This window comes from Denticeps clupeoides, chromosome 2 (genome assembly GCF_900700375.1).
Source record: "Denticeps clupeoides chromosome 2, fDenClu1.1, whole genome shotgun sequence".
NCBI classification, from domain to species: Eukaryota; Metazoa; Chordata; class Actinopteri; order Clupeiformes; family Denticipitidae; genus Denticeps; species Denticeps clupeoides.
The window spans coordinates 10283594-10308372 of record NC_041708.1 but is presented as its reverse complement, the minus strand read 5'-3'; the positions used below and the strand labels follow the sequence as shown (position 1 = coordinate 10308372).

Sequence of the window (24779 nt, the reverse complement as noted above, 5' to 3'; positions counted from 1 at the left end):
CTCATAACTTGTTTAATTCACTTTGTTACAGCCAGTCTCATATTTAGCAATCACACACACTCAAGCCTCCAATGGATGCCCCATTCCAGGATGGTTATGCATACACACATAATCAATTCACAATTTATTACAAAGGCATTCTTAAAAAAGCACCACAGTCATTATTATGTACAAACAGTTTAGTGGTTAATAGTATACCAGTGTGTGAAAATTACATTTATGACCCTGATCTCCTATAATACTCTTTGCTCATTTACCTTGTTTTAATAGTGTTCATGTCTGGAGTTTCGGAGCTTCGGAGCAATATGTTTTTAACTCGCATACTGGGCTTTTGTTACCTCCGAGTGGCCATGAAACCACAGCAGTGCTTACTGGCTGAAATGAACTCAGACAGACATTAGTGCACTCGTGCCTTAACAGCACCAATGGTGATAATCTCAAAGTAAATTTCATTAAAAAAAAATAAAAATCCTGGACTGTATCCCAATAAAAAACTATTTTACTATGATACAACGTGCAAAAAAACAAGAGGCTACATTTAGTCTTTTAACAAGAGGAAATTATTTTTTTCCTTGTCTCCACAGAGGTGGTAATTTATATAAAACTAAAACAGAATAGTTCAAAAGATATAAAATATAAAAGAAATTACCTGGACCCGAAGCAAGCAGGCAACATACATGCATGACAAATAACAAAATATAAATACATAATTATATAAAAAAAAAAAAAAAAAAATCAGGGCTGTTATTCAGTATTATTGATAAAAGCTAAGAGATTTAATTAATTGAGTGATTCATATGATTAATGAGTTAATAGCATTAACCTAATGGCACTGCATGGTTTTAATTTTCACCCAGCCACATGCTGATTGTAGCTAACAGTAATTACAATAATTACTAATAATTACTAAAATTGTGCTTTTTATTTATAAATAGTGCTTTTTTATTTGGACTTCCCAAAAATGCATTTGTTGTTCTGGAGACGAGTATCTTTAACACACATCATACATGCTTTTTTCCCTCTTCTCCTCTAACCTTCCTGCTTGTCTCCCCCAGAGCCAATCTGTCCTCAGTTTTAAACGAGGTGGATGGGCTCCTCCCAGTGAGTCTGCTCTGACGGCTTCTCTTGAGATGTCACACACCAACTTATGTGGGTTTTTTTTTCAAAAATCTCTCTCTTGTTTTTAGCCACAAAGGCTCAAATTATATCAGGAGTGTCTTTAATGAATTGACATTCAGTTTACATATGTATAAAAAGCTACTGGGATGGTTTGAGCACAAATTATTTCCAAAGATAGCTGCAGAGGATGCAGAAGTAATATTTTTATTAAGCTGGTACAATTGGAGGGCATTTCTAATGTTGTCTTGTGAATACAATTAGGAAGGAGCAGTGTATCATTTCCTTAAAAACTTATAGTGTACTTAGAGCAGAAACAAAAATAACAGCTCTGAGATCTCGATCCTTCTCACCCTCCTCTAACATACCCAGTTTTGTTCATTATTCACCTAATTATGAACTCATCTGAATAAGCAGCTATTATAAATGCTGTTCAGTGCACTTTAGTAACAATTACCCAATCGAACTAAGGACCTCTATATAAGAACTGCAAGGGTTGCTGTCTACGGACTACTCTTGTTTCAAAAGTGGAGGTGTTGAAAGTTTCAGTTGACAACCAGAGCTGATGTAAACACTTGAGCTTTGAAATTACATGGACCCATTGAAAGAAACTCTCCAAAATTATGAGTTGCCCTCCTTAATTATCATAATGCAATATTTTTAACTGTGTGACCTTGTGTGTGTTGATTCAGAATCAACCAAAAAGCCCCATAACCCTTAAGGAGTCAGCACCATAGACATATTTCTGATTCAGTAATTACTAATAAAGCATAAAATATGTGTAAAGGTATTCTTTGGTTGGAAATTAAAGAAAGAAGAAAGAAATTGACATATGTAGTAAGTGCCAATAGTTAATTGTATTAAAATTATTATATCTTAAAAAATGATATATTAGATAATCTTTTTCTGTAGTTTTCCACTCTGCATGGTTTGTTATCTGGTTTGTATACCTCAAAGTCAAGATTTTGACTTGGACTAACACTTTATTTAGCCAGGTCTAAGCAAACAGATTATAAACTTAACAGAACCATTTTTTTTCAGTCAAGTACCCACATAAATTGTTGGTGTATGTGAACCGCGTGGTTAGTCCAACATTGCATCAAGCTGGTCCGCAAGGTCGTCAAACATGTTTCCAATGTCATCCAGAATGTTCCCTGCTGACTTCACCATGTTCATGTTACTGTGATCAAATGAGAGGAATGCTGATGAGGTTCAACAATGAAATAAAGCAGGAAGTAAATCAGCATAGAAAGCACAGATGGAAAAGAATCTTATATCATGAACCAATAACCAATACACTAACCGACAATACATAAAACAGGTTTAACTGTAGGGAAACAGGGAAACTGTAGGTCCAATATAATCAATAAGGTATGGCAGCTTTGCCATGGTCCAAAATTAAATTAAAGTAGAAGTACCGCCTTACAGTAATGCGCCAACTAGTTCAGTTTCTGTCAATTCAAATATTGCATGCACTGTTGAGTTACTTGGAATAGAACTGAAAATGTTAGGTGCTAACTTGAATGATTCCACATTAGCTTTGAGGGAAGAAATATGCCATCAGCCAGGGTTGTAGCTAAGATTTTTCAAATACCATGGAAGAAACTGGACAATGGATTACTAGCTACCGAAGTTGATGTGAGCTGTGTTACATTGTACATGCAAATTGGAACCTATCCCATAACCTATCCCATATTTCATTGCAATTTACTTGTGTATGAAGCTTTTACCTGTCCGTTAGATCTTTCTTTGCTAGCTTTCTCTCCACCACCTTCAGTGCAGCCTCAAGTGAAGTGCTGGTCTCCTCCAGACGTTGCTGGACCAGCAGATCTGGCTCATCTCTTGGGGAAAGAGAATGCTCTATCCTCCCAAGCCTCTGTGGAATCAGTGAAGCAGGAGGACTGTCTGGTGACAGTGTTGTAAAGGCCAGACTTTGAACCACTGTGAACATCCTGCTTGGACATGATGTTTCTGTAAAAAAGGGAACAAAATATAAAAGCTACAAGCCAAGACACTAAATGATATATAGTGATATTCAGGAACACATGGGCATTATTACCTCTGACTGGTGTGCCAGAGTGCTGGAAAATATTAGAAGGAGATGTCTGTGGTGAGATGTCTGGTTTGGGAGACATAAGTGGTTTCAGTGGTTTTGCTCTTAGGTTCTCGTCCTCAGTGCTCCGAACAGTCCAGTCATATGTGTGCGTGAGGGCGCCTGGCCCATTGATTTGTGGATTTTTCTCTTTGGGCTTGTGTCGTCTCTTCACTGTATCAGACTCTTTCAGGTTGAACTCAGGCAATTCCAGAGATGAGTTGGAGGTCTTGGCTAGAGGTATGGATGATTTGTGTTCAGCTTTTGGTTGAGCCTTGGCCCCTGTGGCTTTTGGTCTTTGTTTGATAGTCAGGTTTCCATCCTCTGCAAAGGGGATTGATTCACTTAAGCCATTCTGAGGAACAGATGTTTGTAAAACTTGCATACCATATTGCACTAGACCTTCACCAGTCTGTTGGTCATCTCCTTCCCATGCCTCTCCTTGAATTAATCTGAATCCAAGATTGTCAGACAATGATGGATGAGCTGAGGTACTACTTCTGTGTATATTGTTGATGTGTTTTGTTGTGCTGGGATTAGAGGTTCTCACTGGAACAGAGTTAATGATGTGTGTCTTAGTTGGGCTAAAGTTGCATGTCTTATTGGAGCTCTTGGTTGAGTTTAAGTTAGAGCACTGGTTCACAGCCATGGTAGAGTTATTGGAGATCTTTGGGCCAAAGTTAGAGGACTGCTTGGCAGTCTTAGGAGGACTGTAGTTGGAAGTCTCATTGGAGATCTTGTTTGGGCTGTAGTTATCAGTCATGGTGGGGCTGTAGTTGGAGGGCTGGTTGGTGGTCCTGCTTGGACTGTGGTTGGAGGTCTGGATACACTTCTTGGTTGGGCTGTATTTGTCAGTCTTGGTCGGGCTAAACATCCGGTTTTTGGTCTTTGGTGGGCTTAAGTTAGATGTCTGGTTGGTTGTTTTGGTTGGGCTAAAGTTGGACATCTGTTTGATGTTGCTGGTCAGGCTGTAGTTGGTGGATTGGTTGGAGCTTTTTGTTGGACTGTAAACTGTGGTCTGGTTGGAACCTTGTGTTGGGCTAAAGTTGAAAGACTTGACTGAGCTTCCTGTGCTGCTCTCTAGTAATGCTGCAATGCTCTTAACACTGCCCATACTCACTGTCTCTACTCCTCCACCTCCAGGTCCTCCACAACCTCCATCTGTAACACTACCACTCACTCCACCTGGGGCAGAGCTCATTCGTTTGGGTGGTGGAGGAGGTGGGCCTTTCTTACGGCCACGTACAGCGAATGAATGACTGCGACCCACGTTGTGTGACCTTGTCACCACAGTCTGTGAAGTAGATGCGTTAAGGGACAGCTGGCCTCGGTGGGGTCTCCGAGTAAGAGTGGCATATGATGCTAATGCTCCCGATGGCACTGTAGGCGCTTCTTCTTCCTCTTCACCCTCCCCATCTGACAGAGCATAGCGAGTCAGACTCTGTGTACGTTTCCTTGTTTTGAATGGATCTGTAGTGGCATTGGGTGCCTTAGCACTGGAGCTCCCTGTTTGGGGCTGCAGATAGTTGAACCCTCTCCTTGTTGGTGAGCCATGTGGTGACCCGAATTGGGACTGTGGCTTGGAGAGGGCTGCTGAATAGGCAAAGCATGAGCTTCTGTTTGGAGTGACAGGTGAGCTGAGGGTTTGTGAGGATCTAACTGGAGGTTGCATCACCTGGACCTGTGGCACCATTGGCCTAGAAGGGGCCATTGCAGGCTCCCAGGGGTCCAAACAGTAATCCTTGCCTGAGTTTGTGTCAGTGGAACCGAGACTCTCCTCGGATCTGCTATGTGGAGGAGTGCTTGATGCCTGGAAAGGGTCTTGAGATCTACCAGATCCCCGAGAGCGTGTTCCTATGCTCTCCTGACTTAGGGACAGGCCTGACTGGCAAGGGGTACTGTAGCTGCCACTGGAAATGGCCTTCTGTAGCTCTGTGCTCAGCTCACTGTCCTGGAACGTGGACATCTTCGAGATGAAGGGGGAAGAAGTAGGGGGACAATCAGCATTTTCAGGAGGCTCGATGGCCACTAACTCCAGGACAGGTTGGGGTCTCTGGCGCTGTAGTGTGCTCTGTCTCTCCATCTGAGTCCGCTGGGCTTTGTGGACATCACAGAGCTTCTTCACAGCCAACATTAGTTTCTTCTGGTGGCCTGGGTGTTTTAATTTTAATTAAGACAGAACATTATGAACATTAACAGTGCATAAAGTTCTAGAGATATGTTGATTCTCTATTAACAAAATGTGGTCATAGTCCGTTCTCACCAAGCTTGTTAATGCCAATTTCCTGAAGGTCTTCCCAAGTAACATCTTGTACAATACTGACAGAGTCATAGCCATTCTCAGCAAGAGTTTTCTGGTACTGAGGCAGTCCGATAGCACTGAGCCACTCGCCTATGTCAGACTGCAACATTGGAGAGATATTAAGCTCAGTTTGATTCTTGAACCAATTTAGTTCAAAGTTAGAAAATGCAAATGTTCTACATGGGACACAATGGTAGTAAGTGGGATTTGAACCTGGGTCTTCTGGTTCATAGGCGAGTTTGCTACCCACTAGGCTACTACCACCCTACAATGGTCAAGGTTGTTAATTATTATGAGTACACCATTATTTATGAAGTTTTACATGACAAGTGTTGTGTATAAACCTAAGTGAGCAATAGTCTTGTAACTGTCTCCTCATGGTGGCGCAGTTTTATATGTGTATATATTAATATGTGGTGTTCTACTGTGGCATCTCTTACAGGAATGTAGTCTGGAAGCCACTCTGGAATACTCAGGTTTGCAATTTCAGTGGAGATTTTCTTCCGGTGACCTGGCTTTGTCACCCCAATGGCTGTCAAGTCCTGGAATGCAAAAGGTGGCATACATACACAGCCTTTAGGCATTGCTCATGTTCATTATAAAACACATGTACAGATAATTAGATCAAACCTCTGGAGTCATTCGGCTAATTGTAGGTATGTCATAGCCAGCTTTGAGGAAGTTGGTGGTATAGTTCTCCAACTGAAACTCCCGGAGCCACATGTAGATGGCCTCTGTGTCCTGCCACATAATTAAAATTTTTTTTTTAATTCCAGATGACATTTATCACATGCCCAGCTGAACGAATGGGGAATTTACAGGCATTAAATTAACATGTCAACGAAGGCATCAATTCCTCAGACATATTATTTATCAATAATATCAATATTTTATTACCACCCCAAATCTTACCCTTCCCTCCATAAACTTCTCTGGATAGATGTGGTGAGGAGGAGGGCTCTGCTCTTTTCCTCTGGTGGTATTGAGAACCTGTCGGTGAGCTGTCAGAACAGGATATGTGATCAACACTTTATAGGGCTTCTTAAAAGTTTTAAAAAAGTTTTTAAAAAAAATAAAACTTTTGTTAATTATTAATTTAAGCATGTCTGGTCTGGTACATGCATGCTACCATTAGAACATTTACCAAGTCATGATATTTTACTTTCTGTAACTAAAAAATGTAGATTGTAATCTATTTATTACTATCATCATATGATCATTAAGCTCTACCCAGACACATTGAATGAGAAGGTGTGTCCAAACCTTTGGCCTGTACTGTATATTATATATATCTGGCAACACAAACAAATTTGGGCAAACACTTTTTTTTAGTATTTATAAAATTATGTTTTTCGTTAGACACGGACCCCACAGGTAGTGACCACTACATAAAAATATTAGATATACTGATATGTAAAGACAAAATATATCTCACGTAACACTACTAATAATAATAATGACAACCAACAATAACAATATCCCTCATAGTTTTATCTTACCACGATGGATCAAAATTGCCAGGACCTCTCTGGAGCTCATGCCTATTTCAGGTCACTGGTAGGACTAGATTAAGGTTTCAAGAATTGACTAAAATATATTCTTCCCTTTTAGCACTCTCACTTTGAAAAGGTGCACATATTAACAGATATGTGTGTGTCTGTATATGACTGGAACTTGACTCAAGACAGTAGAGCCTTTTCCCTCATTTCATCCTCCTTTCTTTTTTTCCAGCAAAACAAATTCTATTCAGATGGATTTTTTGGGCTCATTGTTTATTAGCTTTTCTGTTATGAAGTAACTTTTTTTACTATTATTTTTCTCATTTCTCCTATGGCTTCCTCGACTCAGTTGCTTGTAGCGTTTCCAAACAGGTGAGAACACAAAGAACATGCTTCTCTTTATCCATTCCTGGCATTAAAGGCTACAGTCGAAAAATGTGCCTCCAGGCTGTGTTTGTTCCAGTCTACATTTTTCCTGTGAACTCCCTTTTTAAAAATCATTTTCCTTTAGGACATGAATATCCTAATGATGAAATCCACAGCTGGAGCAGGGGGTAAAGTAAAGTAAAAAGTCTGTCTGTAATGTTCAGGCCTGCTTTGGGAAGAAGCCAGATGAGCTAAGAGCTAACCTCATTAGCTTAGGGTAAGCTTCGCTAAATGCCAACCCAGTGTTGTTCAGACAGGGTGTTCAGGCCTATTCCCACCGGCCTGTGTTTCACTATTCCAAGCATCTGCATGCTGGCTTTGCAAAAGCAAATGCATAAATATTTTTTTTGTTGTTGTTTTTTTTTGCTGTTTTTTTATTTGCTACTTTTTCAAATTAAAACTATTTTGCACAATAAAGACCATAAAAGTAACCATAAATCTCTCATGTTGATTCAGGGTGAGATTAGGTTGGTATGACAGACTCACATGGCAGAGGATCTTGGACACTACTGTACTGTTCCACAGGATCTCCAGTAGAGGGCGACATCTACAAGGATTTAAAAAAAAAGAAAACACAGTCAATGGACTACAGTGGAAAAGAGTTGCATTCAAGTTGCTGCATTAAGGGCAGAAAGGTGAGAGGTGACTGCTGGCCATGTCTGAAATAAGGAACATATGGGGTAACCATGCATAACTATTCAGACCCAGTATAAAACAACACAGGCAGTGGTGGCCTAGCGGTTAAGGAAGCGGCCCCGTAATCACAAGGTTGCCGGTTCGAATCCCGATCTGCCAAGGTGCCACTGAGCAAAGCACTGTCACCACACACTGCTCCCCGGGCGCATGTCATGGCTGCCCACTGCTCACTCAGGGTGATGGGTTAAATGCAGAGGACAAATTTCACTGTGTGCACCGTGTGCTGTGCTGCTGTGTATCACATGTGACAATCACTTCACTTTCTTTCAAACATTATAAAAGCACCATAAAAAAAGATATACAATCAGGTTTAAGTGCAATGAGATTTGTGCTTTTCACATTTTAAAGGTCACATTTGCTGTGGCAGTTCTAGATACTCTGTAACATCAACCATTAACTTATAGGTAATATGTGCCCTTCTCTCTCTCTCTCTCTCTCTCTCTCTCTCTCTCTATCTCACATGTATCGTAGATTTCTATTGACTGTGACCCACCTTGTTACAGTCATGGACTGTTGTGGGCGGAGGAAGGCTACTGTGGCCATAGCTGCATTCGGCGCTCTGCCCGCTGCCTGCACTCCGTGTGCTGCCGACACTTCCCACACTTCCAACGCTGCTTCTGTCTCCGGCTGAGAGAAGGAATATGAGAAATTGTCATCTTTTATTTGCAGTCTACACAAACCTGTAGATGGCCCTAAATATGATAATTGTAATTTATAGTAGAAACATTCAATACTATTAGCGCTGCATTAAAAGACAGAGTGAGCCACATCAAGGACAATATAAATATTATTTTCTTGCAGTCAGCATCCCACTCAATCTGAAGGAGAAACCTTTTTGCCAAACAAGTCATGATCAGACAGTGGGCTGCCAAACACCGGACTGGGGTGTGGACTGTAGTTCTAGGAAATGCTAATAGTGGTGTTAGGGCTATTTTTGAGGGGTGTGACACAGTAAAGAGACACAAACACCATATTGGCCAAAATATAAGACTATTTTTATTGAAATAGATGTGAAAAAGTGATGTTACCTTACATATTATACTACTAGTTCACATGTTCTTATTGTTGAACTTGTGTACAGAATCTACAACAGAGGGAATAAAAAGGTTGTATTCATAGTTGGGGTCCTAATGAACCGGAAATGATCACTTCATCGATGATAACTTGAAAGCACGTTGTAAGTCGCTCTGGATAAGGGCATCTGCCAAATGCCTTAAATGTAAATGTTTCATAATGAGATTTTTGTAATCATTATGTGTCTCTTAAGATGGGGTCATCTTTTACTTGGGCCAATACGGTGCAAATAAATACAAACAAGTTTAAAATGCAGGTAGGAGCACACCTACAGTTCTACAGCCTGGGATATCAGGTAAACCACAAAAGCTTGTAACCATGGTAACAGGGTGAGGGAAGCCTGGGTGCAGGGGATATTGTTGCCTTGCAGGCGCTGGTTGCTTTTGGGGGTCAGGTTTGGGGATGGCAACGAACTCTTACCATCGGATGATTGTCTGAGGACCCAAATGTCCCCAGGGTCCTTGGGTGGTGAGATGAGAGTAGAACCTAACAAACACGGGGTGATCATGGAATAAATCTGGAATAAATCTGATCAAAGCGCACAATTTGGAGAATGACTGGCAGCAAAATGACTGCATTCAGCCCTCCGGACTCATTTGTGGATGTTCTGTCACAGTGTCACAGAAAGGTCACCTTTGACTGCCAATTGAGCTTCCATAATTATATTATATTGTATTATATAAAATACAGAGGGGGAGGTGGGGGGGACCTGTAATTTAAACAGTTAGAATTAAATTGAATTGTAATATTTATCAGTATACCTTTGTGCTCCTCTGCTGGTCCTCTGGTAGGAGGAATGGAAGAATGAATTGGCGGTGCGTAAAGAACATAGGCATCGTCCGTCTGAGGGGCATGGCTGGGACTGCAGACAGGAAGGGGAGGGACTTGGGACAGGTAGTGCTGACGTGGGGTGGGCAGAGAAGCCTGTCTGGAGAGGGTGCCATCTAGATGTGAAAATCAGTGAAAAACAAAGCCACTTAAGTTCAAGTTCAAGTGAGGATTGGTTGGAATTGGTCAGATACATACATTTTAGACAAGTACATAGTGAAACGAAACAACGTTTCTCCCAAACCTGGTGCTACATGTAACATTTAAACAAAGTTACATACTAACATAAAGTGTACGTGTGACATCTACAAACCAGGCTACATAAAGTACAAACATGGGACACGTGCAGTGCAAGAATCACATTTGAGGCAAACAAAGCATGTAGACAATAAGCGCTTAACTAGTGAAATGAATGAAGTAAAAACTACCGCTTTGCAAAATGAAATAGTACAGTAATAATAATATAAGTAAACTTATATTTATTAAACATTTTAATGACAGTTTTGAGGGTTTCTATTGTACTGGCTTGGACAAAATACCAAATACTGAATGCAGTACATAAAAAGGGTGCTTTTTCAATAACACAGAATGTATAAAATGTCAACAAGAACGGTGTAGAACAAGTAAAAACATTTCACTTTTTATTTTTAACTTTTTTCCTCTCATTTCACCAAGTTGATTAAACCAGTTTACTCCACATAATGACATACCAATTTGCATAGGTAATGTTTAGTCAATGCTTAGACAAAAACACATTCCTAAAATAATCTAAACTGTTAAAATGTACCATGTTAAATGTATGTACTATGAATTTTAACGCTTTAGTGTACATGGTCATTTGTGTTATGCAACACTATGATATATTGTATTATACTGTAGAATGCTGTAAGGGTTGTAGTAGTCTAGTGCTCGCTATCAGAAGATAGTTCAAATCCCACTTATTACCATTGTGTCCCTGAGCAAGACATTTCTGCAGATGGACTGTCCTTGTAACTACTGATTGTAAGTATAAGGGCAAATTTATAATTAAAAAAAATGAGAACGCACATGTACTTAAGTACTAACAGCCTTTGTCATGAAACAAAATTGAGCTGAAGTGCCTCCTGTTTCCCCTGATCATCCTTGAGATGTTTCAGCAGCTTAATGTCCACCTGTGGAGAAAACTGATGATTGGACATAATTTGGAAAGACACACATCAGTCTATATAATGTCCCACAGTTGACAGTTCAAGTCAGAGCACAAACCAAGCATGAAGTCAAAGGAATTGTCTGTAGACCTCTGAGATAGGATGGTCTCGAGGCACAAATATCGGGAAGGTTACAGAAAAATTACTGCTGCTTTGAAAGTGCCAGTGAGCACAGGGGCCTCCAACATCCATAACTGGAAAAAGTTTAAAACCTCCAGGAATCTTCTTAGAGCTGGCTGGCCACCTAAACTGGACGACCGGGGGGAAAAGGTTCACTTTGATAAAGCTCCAGAGGTCCTCTGTGGACTGAGGAAAACCTACAAGGACAACCATGTCTAGGCCTGATATGTGGACTGCCGCAAACAGCAGAGTGACCAGACAGAAGCCACTCCTTAGTAAAAAGCACATGGCAGCCCGCCTGGAGGCACCTGAAGGACTCTCAGACCATGAGAAACAAAAATTTGCTGGTGCATAAATATTTGTGCATCACAAATAACGGTTCCTCTTTCCCGAGCCGCCAAGGTGGCACTGAGGTGCCACTGAGCTTAGCACCGTCCCCACACACTGCTCCCCGGGCACCTGTCATGGCTGCCCACTGCTCACTATGGGTTAAAAGCAGGGGACACATTTCGTTGAGTCACCGTGTGCTTTGCTGCAGTGTATCACAATGACAATCACTTCACTTTGACTTCTGTTTGTTCTGTCTGAGGCACTAAATCAAGCACACAGACCACCTCCAGAGTCCAATGAAGAGACCACCAGAGGGATCCTGGTCCCTGGCAATGAGCTGCTGACAAAACAACCCAACATGAAATGTACCAGAGGGTCATCACAGCCACAACCGCTAAAGTCTCAGGGATCTTGAAATGGACCAGTAGCATTATAGTGGACATGCAGTGTAGACCATGACACTGGATATCAATTGCAGGCTATCTATACCCTGGAAGGGGGTCCCTCTCTTTATCACTCATTCCCAGTGTTTCTTCCATTCTTTTTTCCTCTCTCCTAGGGGTTTTTAGTGGAGTTTTTCCTTGTGTGCAGGAGGGTCAAGTGTAGGGCCTGTAAAAAAGCCCATTGAGACATGCTGTATGTTATTTTGGGCTGGAAGAAATAAATGTTGTTGTTGTATTGAGCAAAGGCTGTGAATACTTATAAATATGGGATTTCTCCATATTTTTGTTTTTAATAAATTAGCAAGTAATTTTTTTCACATTGTCATTATGGGATGCTGTGCATAGAATTGAGGACAAAATTTATATTTAATCAATTTTGGAATGTGGAAAATTTTGGAATTTTGGAATGTGGAAAAAGTCATGCACTATGAATACTTTCCGGATGCAATGTATTTCCTATTTTCATATGCAGTTCTCATGTAAAATATCTATGTATGAATCCTTTTTAAGGTCTTTGAGAAAGTTTCTCATTACCGTCTTCCAGAGCAGAGCTATAGACGTTAGCGCTCAGGGAGAACTTTCATTGTACGGCAGCGGCAGGCCACTGACTCGGTGAATTAGCACAGTTTTTATTTTTTCATCGCTATAACTCCTGGGGCTCTGGCTTCATTCCTTCTGTATGAGCTCAGAGTCTTAGAGCTGATCCGACAGCTCCAATATGTGCCGCTTAATCCTATTACTGTGTATGAGTGTGTTTGTGTGTGTGACTGTTAGAAAAAACATCATTCATCAGTGGACTTAATGTCACAAATAACCCAAAGTGAGAGAACAACGTTTTTTTTTCCATTTCAGCATGGAAAGTTCCAGGACATCCATTTTAATTATGAAAACATCAAAATAACAAAAATTGGATACACACCGAGGCTTTAATAATATTGGGATATTACAGCAAGAAATAGGAAGCCCCCTACATGCAGCTTTACACTGAGTAATGAAGTCTGTTTGTAGGACATGCTAATGACTGGAGATGCGGTCTTGCTTGACAAAAAGTCTCATTACTCTGCAGTCTCATTACTCTGCATTACCATAACTAGATCCGATTAAAATATTTACAGTCCAGAGTTTAAAATTCTGTGGTGTCCTTCCATTAACTCCAGCTTACCTGACCGTCGGCTCACAATTTCAACAATAGAGGGTGGGAAGTAGCCCACACGGTCGGTGTCACTCCGGATGTCATGGATGTGGCCCTTCCACCTTCCATCTATGTGCTGTTCCAAGACCTGCAAAGATTTGATTGATTGAATCTTACATAATATGAGATCATCTTTGTTTAATACCATTAAGAGACACCAGATGGCAACCATGTAACGTTATAATCTGGGGTTCTGGGTTCTAAAGAAACTACCTATTATCCATTTGGAGAAATTTGCTGTGTTCTGCAAAACAAATTTATATTAAAATGCATATGCATTTAGTTTCCATATTTGAAATTTACCATGTCTTCCAATATTTTTACCATATTCTACACTTTACTACATATGTGGGCCAGAGTTTGTTCTGTGTAGCCTGGTGTGCAATAGAAGGACACCTATTAACATTCCAGGCAGGTCAGGGTATATGTGTTTGTGCATGAGTGAGACGGGGAGCAAATCAGAGGTAGCAAGGGAGGGAAAAAAAGAGAAAGAGGGAGATTTGGATGGAAAGGGTTAACCCCAGAGCAGAATCATGCATGCAGAGTTTAAAAGAAAATGAGAAGTGTGAACACACTTCTGCCAAGTCCGCGATTCCAAACTGGAATTGATTTCCTTAAAATACTCGCTCTGCACTCCACTGCAATTGCCTGATGCAACAGAATCAGAAAAAATGTGCAAACTCATTTCAGACACAAAAAAAATTTACAAAAAACAGATAATAACAACAGTGAGAGTATTTATGTTGTTATCAATATACTAATATGGCTTGTAATACAACTTAAAATAATAAGATACACAAACCCTAACAATATTGGAGCACATGAAATATCTGGAATCTCTAAACTGGCATCTGTTTTGAATTTCAGCTGTAAATACAGTTTCAGCAAGCATATTTAAACACTTAGCCTTCAAGTAATTAATGTCAAATCTCTTGGTGGGTGGTAGTAGCCTAGTGGTTAACACACTCACCTATGAACCAGAAGACCCAGGTTCAAATCCCACTTATTGTGTCCCTGAGCAAGACACTCAATCCTAAATTGTTCCAGGGGGACTGTCCCTGTAACTACAGATTGTAAGTCGCTCTGGATAAGGGCGTAAATGCTGTAAATGTAAATGTAAATTTTGCACCCAGAAATTTTAACTGCTTCAAAAATCAGGTCTCAAGATCATTTAAGATTTAAATATGCAAGAGAAAGAGATATATGCAGAAAGGATATATGCAGCCAAATTTACTCTGGCCAATCAGAACCCACACTCAAAAGGCTCATTTATAATACTTACAGTGGACATGTTTACAGGTGTTGGCAACAAAATTAATAACATAACTCTATATTATTTTTTTATATTTTTATATAGGTAATCAATAATCATGTTTGCACACTTGCATCTTTCAACCTATGAATGCTATTTTCAAACTAAGTGCAGGACTTGCTAAACATGGCAGAAACCTGTGGCCTAGGTGTGGAAATGTATGGGAACAACTAATATTAGTTCATAGCAGTATTTTGAAATTCCCATCATTCCCTTTAACTACACAGGGCCCTCCAGTGTCAGTAATGCCAGACAGAGAAATACAGACAGGGTGTGAACACTATTGTGTTGGGTGATATTGTGATATGCCTTCAGGCCCTTTTTTTCACAGCACATGGAGTTCACCGCAGTGAAGTGTGTTGGGGTGAAAAACACCCCAAGCCGAAGAGAGAAGTAAAATGAAAAGAAAAAATATATAATAACATGTGGTTTGCATGTCTGGTGGGAGGTAAAGTGCAGACAGGATCAAAACAACGTGCTGGCGGGGGACTTGTTTTGTCTTGCACCAACTTGCACCAGTTAGTTGCAAAGCAGCATTTTGACTGGCTGAGAGAATTTAGTTATGTTCAATAGCCTAGTAGCTAACACTCTCCTACGAACCAGAAGACACAGGTTCAAACCCCACTTACTACCATTGCCCAGGTCGCTGTCTCCAGTTGCTGTCGCTGGAACAGTGGTCATGACAATAATTTTCAGGATCCAATCTGGAAGGGGCCACTCCAGATTCGGGATTTGAACCAGAGTTTCATGTTTGTTGTGGGTTATGTTTCCTGATTGTTTTCACCTGTGTCTGCCTGTATAAATCTGCCCTGATCGTTTCCGTTGGCTGTTACTTCCTGGTGTTTTGGTGTGTGTTTGTGTGCTGTGCTGCAGGATGCCTGGTGATTGTCAGTTGAGCCCATCTGTTTCTGCTGTGGACAGCCAGTATAAAGGAGCCTCGATTTCCTTTTTCGGGGCTGCGCTTGACACAAAATCCACCCCACCCACCTACCTAGCATTTCCTATTAGCGCTTCCCCTGAGCGCTTCCCCTGACACAACTTGTTGTGTCTGGCTGCTTGTCTGTGTTTTGTTTGTCATTTATTGTTGCCATTCGTTTTGCATTACTTATTTATGTATCTTTTTCATTAATAAATCTCTTGTTAAATTGGGTTTTGGCTTTTCTCTTCTTTTGTTATGAGCCGTACACCTAGACTGGCACGTAACATCGCCATTGGGTCGTTGTTTGGTGATGTTTCTCCTGTTGTGTGCTCCACATAAGAATTATTATGATGATTCACAATGTATTCTCCTTCCTGGCCATGTCCAGCTACAATAAACGATTAGTACATGGATTGGATCGGCAACATATCCGATCCATTCTCTCATCCTCAAAGTTTGCGAGCTGACTGAAGTCTCACTTCAGTCGGATGTGACGTGTTTGGTCACATGACTTTCGATTCGGAGACATATGGTTAGACGCCGCATGACGCGCTGCATCGTACGTCAACGTCACCGCCATATTGCGATAGGCTCTGTTGTGGCGTGAAGCATATACATGTCTATGGAGAGAAGTGTATAAAAATGCCTCACTCTTGTGCTGCTTGGGGCTGTACAAACCGCTGTACGGTCCAAACCAGATCCCGGGGGATTACATTTCATAGGTAAGGCTGGACAATTGTTTTGATTATATTTGGCCATTATAAAATCCCGTTTTATAAGTCTTAACCTTAGCTAAGCTAGGCTAAGCTAGGCTAAGCTAGCGAAGCTATGCATTCATGTGTTCAAGTCAGCCTCCAAACAACGTTTTGGTTAAACGTAAGAACTATAATACAGGATTTTATAATGGCCAAATATAATCAAAACAGTTGTTTAGCCTTACCCGTTTTTGTGATTTATTTAATTTTGTAGAATATTGCATTTTGAAAGCACTGGGCATTTCAGGTTGTTATAAGTAGTTTGTATGTTTCACTCTGAAATTAAACATTTCACTATTAGTATGCGACTTTTCATTGATATACAAGCAAGTGTCCTTTATCATATCGCAATCGCATATCGCAATATTGATCTCAATAATCGCAATATGTCTTTTTCCCCAAATCGTGCAGCCCTAGTTTCTAGTAATAATACTAGTAATATTCTATATTCTGTATTCAATACAGGATTAAGCTCAAAAGAAAAGAAGGGATTGTGCAAGTGGATCAAAAGTGCAGTAAGTGACTTTGATGGCCAACAGGAGACCGTCAATTAATAGAAGTGCCAATTTAGAACATTCATATTATTTGTATCAAAATGTAATAAAAGGTGTCTGAAAAGCAATTTAAAACTAAGATCTCCTTCATATTCATGTAATTACTATTTTAATCCACACATTAAATAGTAATCATATAATGAATAGAAATAATTAGTGTCTGTTATGAAAATACATGGAAAACAGGCCTGAAACAGGCCAAAAACTCACCATGATGACATCTCCTGCTCGGATGTTGAGAGCCGTGGGGTCATGGAGGTTCCAGTAGTCCCTCAGTGCTCTGACCTGTAGCACCGCTGTGGCATCTGATCAAACACAAACAGTTTCTGTGATCCGCAGCAAATATAAAACTAAAATGTTTCACATTTTTCAACAAAAGAGCTCAGTGCCACAAGTCACTAATCTATATATCGGAGGTGCGAAATAAATGAGATGGGAACAAACAATTGTGTGGATAAATTTAATAGGAAAAATTGCTTTTTGAGAATAGGTTTTGTTAAATAGTTAGCCATGGAACTCATATTAGCCATGCTTGAGTTTGTGCTGCTATCGACTTCCACAATCTTCAAATTCCAATTCAAATTTTATTTGTCACATACATAGTCATACATGGTATGATATGCAGTGAAATGCTTTAGCGACTGCTACTGACCACAGTATTGCAAATGTTACAAGTATACAATGCACCCATATGCAAATATTGCAAACATAACCAAATTTTACACTTTAATGTCTTTAACATAAAAATAGTAACAGGTAGGGTGAAGGTGTGCAAATGAGTGTAGTCAGTATAAAGTAAAAAGTAAAAAAAAAGAGTAAAGATTTTGTGCAAACGTGTCCAGAGTGGTTGGAAGTGGAAGTGAAAGTGCTGGAGTGTATTGGAGTTCTATGAAGTGTTGTGATTGTTGAGAGCTCGAATATCCTGTGGGAAGAAGCTCCTCATTCTCTCAGTGTTGAACTTCAGGGAGCGTAAGCGCTTCCCTGATCACAGCAGAGAGAAGAGTCCATTGTTGGGGTCGGCTGAGGTCCTTCACTATCTTCCTGGCCCTGGTCCAGCACCGCTTGCTGTAGATTGATTGAAGGCCAGGGAGCTTGGTACGGATGGTGCATTCAGCTGATCGAACCACCTTCTGTAGGGTTCGCCTGTCCTGCATGGTGCTGTTCCCAAACAGGTTGAGATGTTTCCCGTCAGGTTGCTCTCTATGGTGCAGGAGTAGAAGTTACTTGGAGAGCAGTCTAAAGTCTCTCAGGCGTCTGAGGTGGTAGAGACGCTGCCGGGCCTTTTTCACCACAGTGTTGATGTGACAGGACAATGACAGGTCCTGTGTGATGTAGACACAGAGGTAACGAAAGCTGTCCACTCTCTCCACTGGGCTCCTGTAGATGACAGGGGTCTGGTAGTTTCTCTCCTGCTTGGTACTTGGGGCAGTGGTGGCCTAGTGGTTAAGGAAGCGGCCCCGTAATCAGAAGGTTGCTGGTTCGAATCCCGATCTGCCAAGGTACCACTGAGGTGCCACTGAGCAAAGCACCGTCCCCACACACTGCTCCCCGGGCGCTTGTCATGGCTGCCCACTGCTCACTCAGGGTGATGGGTTAAATGCAGAGGACAAATTTCACTGTGTGCACTGTGTGCTGTGCTGCTGTGTATCACGTGTGACAATCACTTCACTTCACTTTCACAAGTTCATTATCAACTCCTTTGTCTTGCTGACATTCAGATGGAGATTGTTCCTCTGGCACCAGTTCACCAGATTTCCAATCTCCTCCAGGTAGGCCGTCTCATCGCTGTCAGAGATCAGGCCCACCACAACAGTGTCATCAGCAAACTTGATGATGGTGGTAGAGTTTGTAGTGGTTGCACAGTAGTGGTGTACAGAGAGTATAGCAGGGGGCTGAAAACACAGCCCTGGGGGCTCCAGTGCTGAGAGTGATGGTGGCTGAGACATGTTCGCCCATCCTTACTGCCTGTGGTCTCCAGGTTAGGAAGTTGGAGATCCACTGACAGAGAGATGAGCTGAGTCCCAGGTGCTCCAGCTTGGTGGTGAGTGTGGAAAGGATTATTGTGTTAAATGCTGAACTATAGTCAATGAAAAGCATTTTAACAGTTTCCCTTCTGAGTGTCCAGGAGGGTGAGTGCTGTATGGAGGAGGTGACAGATGGCGTTATCTATACATCGATTGGGATGGTAGGCAAACTGTAGTGGGTCGAGTGTGTGCGGTAATGAAGAAGTGATGAAGTCTCTGACAAGCCGTTCAAAGATCTTCATCTTACTGAGCTTAAGGCTACAGGGCGGTAGTCGTTGAGGGAGGCAGGATGGGGTTTCTTCGGGACCGGAACAATGATGGATTCCTTGAAGCATGTGGGGATCACCGACTGAGATAGAGAGAGGTTGAATATCTCTGTAAACACAGATGGTAGCTGGTCTGTGCAGGTTCTGAGTATTCTCCCCGAGAGGATTCTCCCAATGAAACTCACAACCACTTCCGTATATTCGCTGATGTTTTGAGAGCTGTTCTGAAACATGTTCCAATCTGCATCATCCAGTGCGTCCTGGAGAGCGGCCACCAATTGGTCTGTCCAGCGTGCCACCTCCCTCTGAACCGGAACTTCCTGTTTGAGCTTGAGTTTGAGAAGATGGTGGCGTGGTCGGATTTACCAAAACGGTGGACAAGATTGTGCCCTGTAACTGTCCTTGATTGTAGTGTTGCAGTGGTCCAGCGTCCTTTCGCCCCTGGTGGGGCAGGTGACGTGCTGGTGAAAGTTTGGCGCTGCACGTTTGAGGCTGGCATTATTAAAATCCCCTGCCACAATAAGCGCAGCGTCCCGGTGCTGTGTTTGGTGTTGTGTGAGTGCCTCATGCAGCTCGCATAAGGCAGTGTCCGTGTCCGCTTTCTGTGGAATGTCAGCCATGTCTCGGTGAAGCAAAGGAGGTTGTAGACCCGGATGTCTCTCTGGAACTTTACCCTGGCCCTGAGGTCAACGAGCTTGTTCTCTGACTGGACGTTGGCGAGCAGGATGCTAGGAAGAGGTGTGCGGTGTGTACGGCTTGTTTTCCCCGTGGCCGCTGCCATTAATGAAAGTCTACATTAATGTCACAACATCCACTGCATGAAGCTTGCTAGTATTTAAGGAGGCCTTTGCTCACTGAACATACAAATTATGGTACAAATTATCATATTTAGCACCATCTACCACTATGGGGACTTATTATATGCCTTCATAGATGTCCTCTGCATCATGCACTCTATGTCCTGTAATGAAGAGAATGCAGGAAAAGCATGGAAAGCAGCTTTGGTTCTGATCAGACGGGCAGTGGATTAAAGCAGAACACACTATCGCAGTTCAAAGGGCACTAATCAAAACTCTGTTCTCCAACAGTTTTTTTTTTTTTTACCACAAGAGGACTGAGGCACAAACACAATTACAGAGTCAACGTATGCCTGACTGTTCTCCCTTTCATCTCAAAGAAAGAAAAGATTTTTTAGCGACTCACCTCGCAGTAGCTGCTTGATGTCCCTGCTGGCGTGGGACGTGGTGAACTGGTTTACTACGTCCAAAGCTGTGTGGTTGCAGGTGTTGCGGATGTTAACGTCAATCCCAGCCTGCAATAACAGAAATATCACCAGCGTATAACACTCTTACATTTTCAGGCTCTATTAAGTCTATCAAGTGACTCCATAGCACATTCACAACAGTGTTTTGATATATAAAAAATAGAATGAATCACAATTGACAATCCCTAATTATAGTCCTAATTATATATATATAAATTCTGGAAAAAAGCAGTCTACTGCATCAGTAGACTGCTTGTGGCAGCCCTTCCATAACCATTATTAGTTAAATTCACCTTCAACATGATGTGCTGCCGATTAGATGACCGATCAGATGATTAACCAAAATCTCACCAAACAAGGAAAGTTTTTTTAATAACATTTATCAGTAGTTTATTGAAGTACATACACCAACATAAACTAATCATCAGTTGAGTGGCCTCTTTTTTTTCCTCAGAGCTTTATGTAATTGGGAAGCAGAAGGGTTCTGCGAATACATAAGTCGCCCACCTCCAGCAACAGCCGAACTACCTCGGTCTTCCCGTAGAGGGCAGCATCGTGCAGCGCAGTGCCAGATTTGGTGCTGGAGTTGATGTAGATACCTGCTCGAAGCAAGAGCCTGGAACCAGGGACAGACAAACCCAGAACCCCAGAAGGTTCCAAGCAGAGTTTTTAGTCTGATTATGCAATCCATTAATGCTTCAAAACAAAATGTTATTCCCAGGTTTTCAGAAGTGTGGGAAGAGGATAACACAAAATTGTATTATGTAACATGGAATCAAGGATAGATTTGAGGTGTCACTCACAAGAATGTGGAATGTCCGAATTGCAACATAACATCAGGAAGGTCTGATGTTAGAAAATATTACTAGATCAATTTTAAACTTTGATCACTATTGGCAGGGCAGATATGAAAAATAAAATGGGTTGAATCTGAGAGGTCCACAACAACCTGCAAAGTCATGCATCTTAATCCAAAAATCCCACTGTCGATGATATTTCTGTGTGTATGTGTATTCTGCTGTTAAATGTAGAGGCAAAAAAGGCCATCTGCACTCCTAAATTTGCTTACTTCTGTACTTTAACTTGCTGATTTGACTGGATAAGTGTGCCTTACATGAACAAGACACCTGAACACTTCTTGCATGCAAGTGTCACCACATTGGCTATGCAGTGGGATTACATTACATGATCAATCCCAGGCAATGGGGTTCTTCCCGTCCACTTTCCACAAAAGGCCAAAACTTTTGAAAGCTAATCAAGTAGTTAAATTACTTTTATTGTTGCAATTAAATATAATTATATTCTGTTTTTGTCAAAAATGTCTTCCTGCATATCCAATTGCTAATGCCAATATGTGATTGCTAATCAAGGTAGTTTCACTTAGGGAGGCACTGAAAAAAGCTGTATTCAAATAAAAATGAACTAAATAAATATTCCTTTTATTGAATTAATTTATAACCATCCTATTATTCTTTTTGCCTGTGTCTACACATGCTTGTTCATAAAACTAAAAATTAATGATGCAGCAAACTGGCTATGTTTGCCAGATATCTCTGTACCTCTAACAGCAGTCATGATTGGTGTCATTGCTGCATTACTGGCATAAGTGAATGCCAATCATGTTCATATTAATCTTCACATTCATCAATTGATTTGATCAGTTCAGAATTTACAAAAAAATATGTAAGTTTTAACTGCACAAGACTGCTGCGGTCAATATGCAGGAGACTTCTAGAACTTCTAGGAGAGATCTGAGAATGAATCTTCAATAAAACACCATCATGTTCAAAATTGTTATCCAGCCTCCTTCAAATGTTAAAGATTTGTCACATTTGAATGAATTTGGAATTTTAGTTCAAAGACTTTTCTGGAGGCACAGACCCTGCCTTTGAATTTATATAAGTTAATTGCATAAAGATTCATGTACTGGGACCAGCACAGCATCTGCAGAGGCTGTAAATGTAGGCCATGGATACCTACATAGCTGCTCTGTAGGTGCCGTCTGGTCCTGTGAAGACTTTAGCTCGCCGACAAACGCACTGAAAGCTTTGTCAAAAAACAGTGAGCCCTTTGAACATGCTTCTGTCACTTCATGGTTACAATTTCAACAAGAAGAAAAAAAAAACTTTATTGCTGTTCTAGATTTGGGGGCTGTATAACAGATTTATCGTCTGAGGAATAATCCCCACACTGAATTTTACAGTTTTTTTCTGTTGTCCTCCAAAAATACTGCGTCAGATTTTGACAGTAAAAAAACAGTGACTTCCTCTCTGTAGAGGCTTCATTTTATCTGCCATCTCGAAAAGAACAGCAGGGAACAGGAGTCCTTTCACCAGAGAGAGAAACTTTTTCCCCCCAATGCTTAGCAGGGCAGAAAAAAAAAATGCTTCCGAATCTTTTTGGTCCTCAACACGGCAAACACCTTTTTCAGATTATGCTGTAACTGTCAAAGCTGTACCTTCCAGCAGGTACCTGAGTTGAGAACATCTGAGAGTAGAACCTCACCCAGGGTGTAGTTGGAACCGAGCGCTTTGAAGTTTGCGGTTTCCGTTAGCCTACTTGTGTCAGCTCCGCTCTGAGGACAATGAATATAAATTGAAGCTCACAGCGCTAGCAAAATTTGAGTCCTGCTGAAGTTCAAGGCATGTTTTTTTTTCCACTTGACCTTTTTATTACATTATTTTTGTGTTAAATAGAAGCTATTGGTTGTTGCAGGATCAATTAATCTGACATTCCATTTTTTTTGTGGGGTGGGGGTTGGCAAGGTTTCTATACCTCTGTCATATCTCTAAAATATCTCTTATGTCATTTCTCTTGCTATGTTTTTCTTCAGATTTGATACGTGTAACTCTGGTAGTGCTATTGTTTTAGTGTTAATTAATACTTTCCAGATCTACTTTCATAATTACTATCATTATTCAAACTCCCACGCTCCTCCCACGCTCTTTCAGTCCCTTGTTGATGGGCAGAGATTTGTGCCAGTAGAAACTGAAATTGTACTGAATATATTAAAATCTGAATTGCACAAACTGAAATTGAATTGTAAAAACTAAGTCTGAATGTATTAAATTGCATCCGAATTCCAAGGAAATTTAAACTGCATTACATCCCAAAAAAAAATGTAGCTCAAATTCGCTTTAAATTCAGTTCTCACATTTCAATGTCATTTTTTTACAATGCACAATCCGGGTCCTTGAGAAAAAGCAATCAAGCTTAGACTTAGACTTCCAACACTGCTCAATTCCATGCTTATAACAGTTTGTACAATTCAATTTAAATTTGTGCAAGTCAGATTCAAATATATTCAATTCAATTTCAGTTTCTACTGGCACAAATCTCTGAACATACTTGTCGCTTGTCTATTATCCATGGTGCACGTATTCTCTGTTTCTGCTACATTCATACTCACCTGAGGAATACTTTGATTTGTGTTTTGGCCATTGTGCCTGTTTTGTTCTTGTTTGTTAACTGTTTATTATTAAGCTTTCACTATATCATGCATATGCGCCTTACCGCAGTCATGACCAAATGTCTTGTGAACCAGATTTTTTTTTACAAACATTTGTTTTTTACCTCATTCGATTTAGTGCCAAAATTAAAAGCAAACAATAATAATGCATTATTTATAATGCAGTAAATAAAAATAAGCTGATTACAGTGGCTGTATGACCACTTTCTGCCCATTCTCATTGGTTGTGTATATGAGGAAAGCTGACCGAACAGCTGAGCAGGCAAAGAAATTCAATCTGGTCTCACTCTTTTAGTATGTCAACACAAAACTCAACACTGCCTTCTTATAAAGGTGCAGACAAGCAGCAGTACTGCACAGCAGTGTGCATCTCAGGTCAATACAGAAACAAAATCATAACAATAACTAGAAAGAGTCAATTCTACAAGAATTACTAATTAACAAAAAATTAACTAATTTGGGGATATAATAGAGTGGGTACGGAAAGTATTCAGACCCCCCTTAAATTTTTCACTCTTTGTTAAATTGCAGCCATTTGCTAAAATTATTTTAGTTAATTTCCTCAATTTAGTTTTTTTCTAATTAATGTACACACAGCACCCCATATTGACAGGAAAAAACTGAATAGCTGATATTTTTAGCAGATTTATTAACAAAGCAAAACTAAAAATTTTCACGATTTTAGAAAAAAGCTGCAACAAAACAACGAGTGTGTCACGGTCCCAGCAAGGGACCAGAACGTGAGCACATGTTGGAAGAAATGAGAAACCCTGGTGTGGTGGGACTCAAGGAGGCAGTTACCGAACGAGAGCCGGCGTGAGACGCAACACCAAATGGATGTTGTCGTTCGCATTTTAGGTTGAATTGGGGATGGAGCAGGATGTGAGGGAGTAGAGAGAAAAGGAGATGAT

The 24779-nt window shown here is 40.8% G+C and overlaps 1 protein-coding gene across 3 annotated transcripts in view; it reads right to left on the bottom strand.

Annotated features, from left to right (window-relative positions):
• Window positions 1–15: 15 nt before the first annotated feature.
• The window catches only part of LOC114782350 (CASK interacting protein 2), a 59329-nt gene continuing 34565 nt past the window's right edge, over window positions 16–24779 (bottom strand). For 2 of the 3 annotated variants that reach the window (XM_028968254.1, XM_028968255.1), the window contains 15 exons: window positions 20907–21015; window positions 20339–20447; window positions 17056–17150; window positions 13276–13393; window positions 9967–10149; window positions 9626–9691; window positions 8625–8758; window positions 7922–7982; window positions 6423–6511; window positions 6141–6251; window positions 5951–6052; window positions 5472–5610; window positions 3176–5359; window positions 2847–3087; window positions 16–2296 (listed from right to left, as the gene is read on the bottom strand). In XM_028968254.1, the coding sequence (XP_028824087.1) occupies window positions 2200–2296; window positions 2847–3087; window positions 3176–5359; window positions 5472–5610; window positions 5951–6052; window positions 6141–6251; window positions 6423–6511; window positions 7922–7982; window positions 8625–8758; window positions 9626–9691; window positions 9967–10149; window positions 13276–13393; window positions 17056–17150; window positions 20339–20447; window positions 20907–21015 (3838 nt within the window). In that variant the 3' untranslated portion in view covers window positions 16–2199. The remainder of the gene's footprint in view (window positions 2297–2846; window positions 3088–3175; window positions 5360–5471; window positions 5611–5950; window positions 6053–6140; window positions 6252–6422; window positions 6512–7921; window positions 7983–8624; window positions 8759–9625; window positions 9692–9966; window positions 10150–13275; window positions 13394–17055; window positions 17151–20338; window positions 20448–20906; window positions 21016–24779) is intronic. The other variant, XM_028968256.1, reaches the window with a different exon arrangement.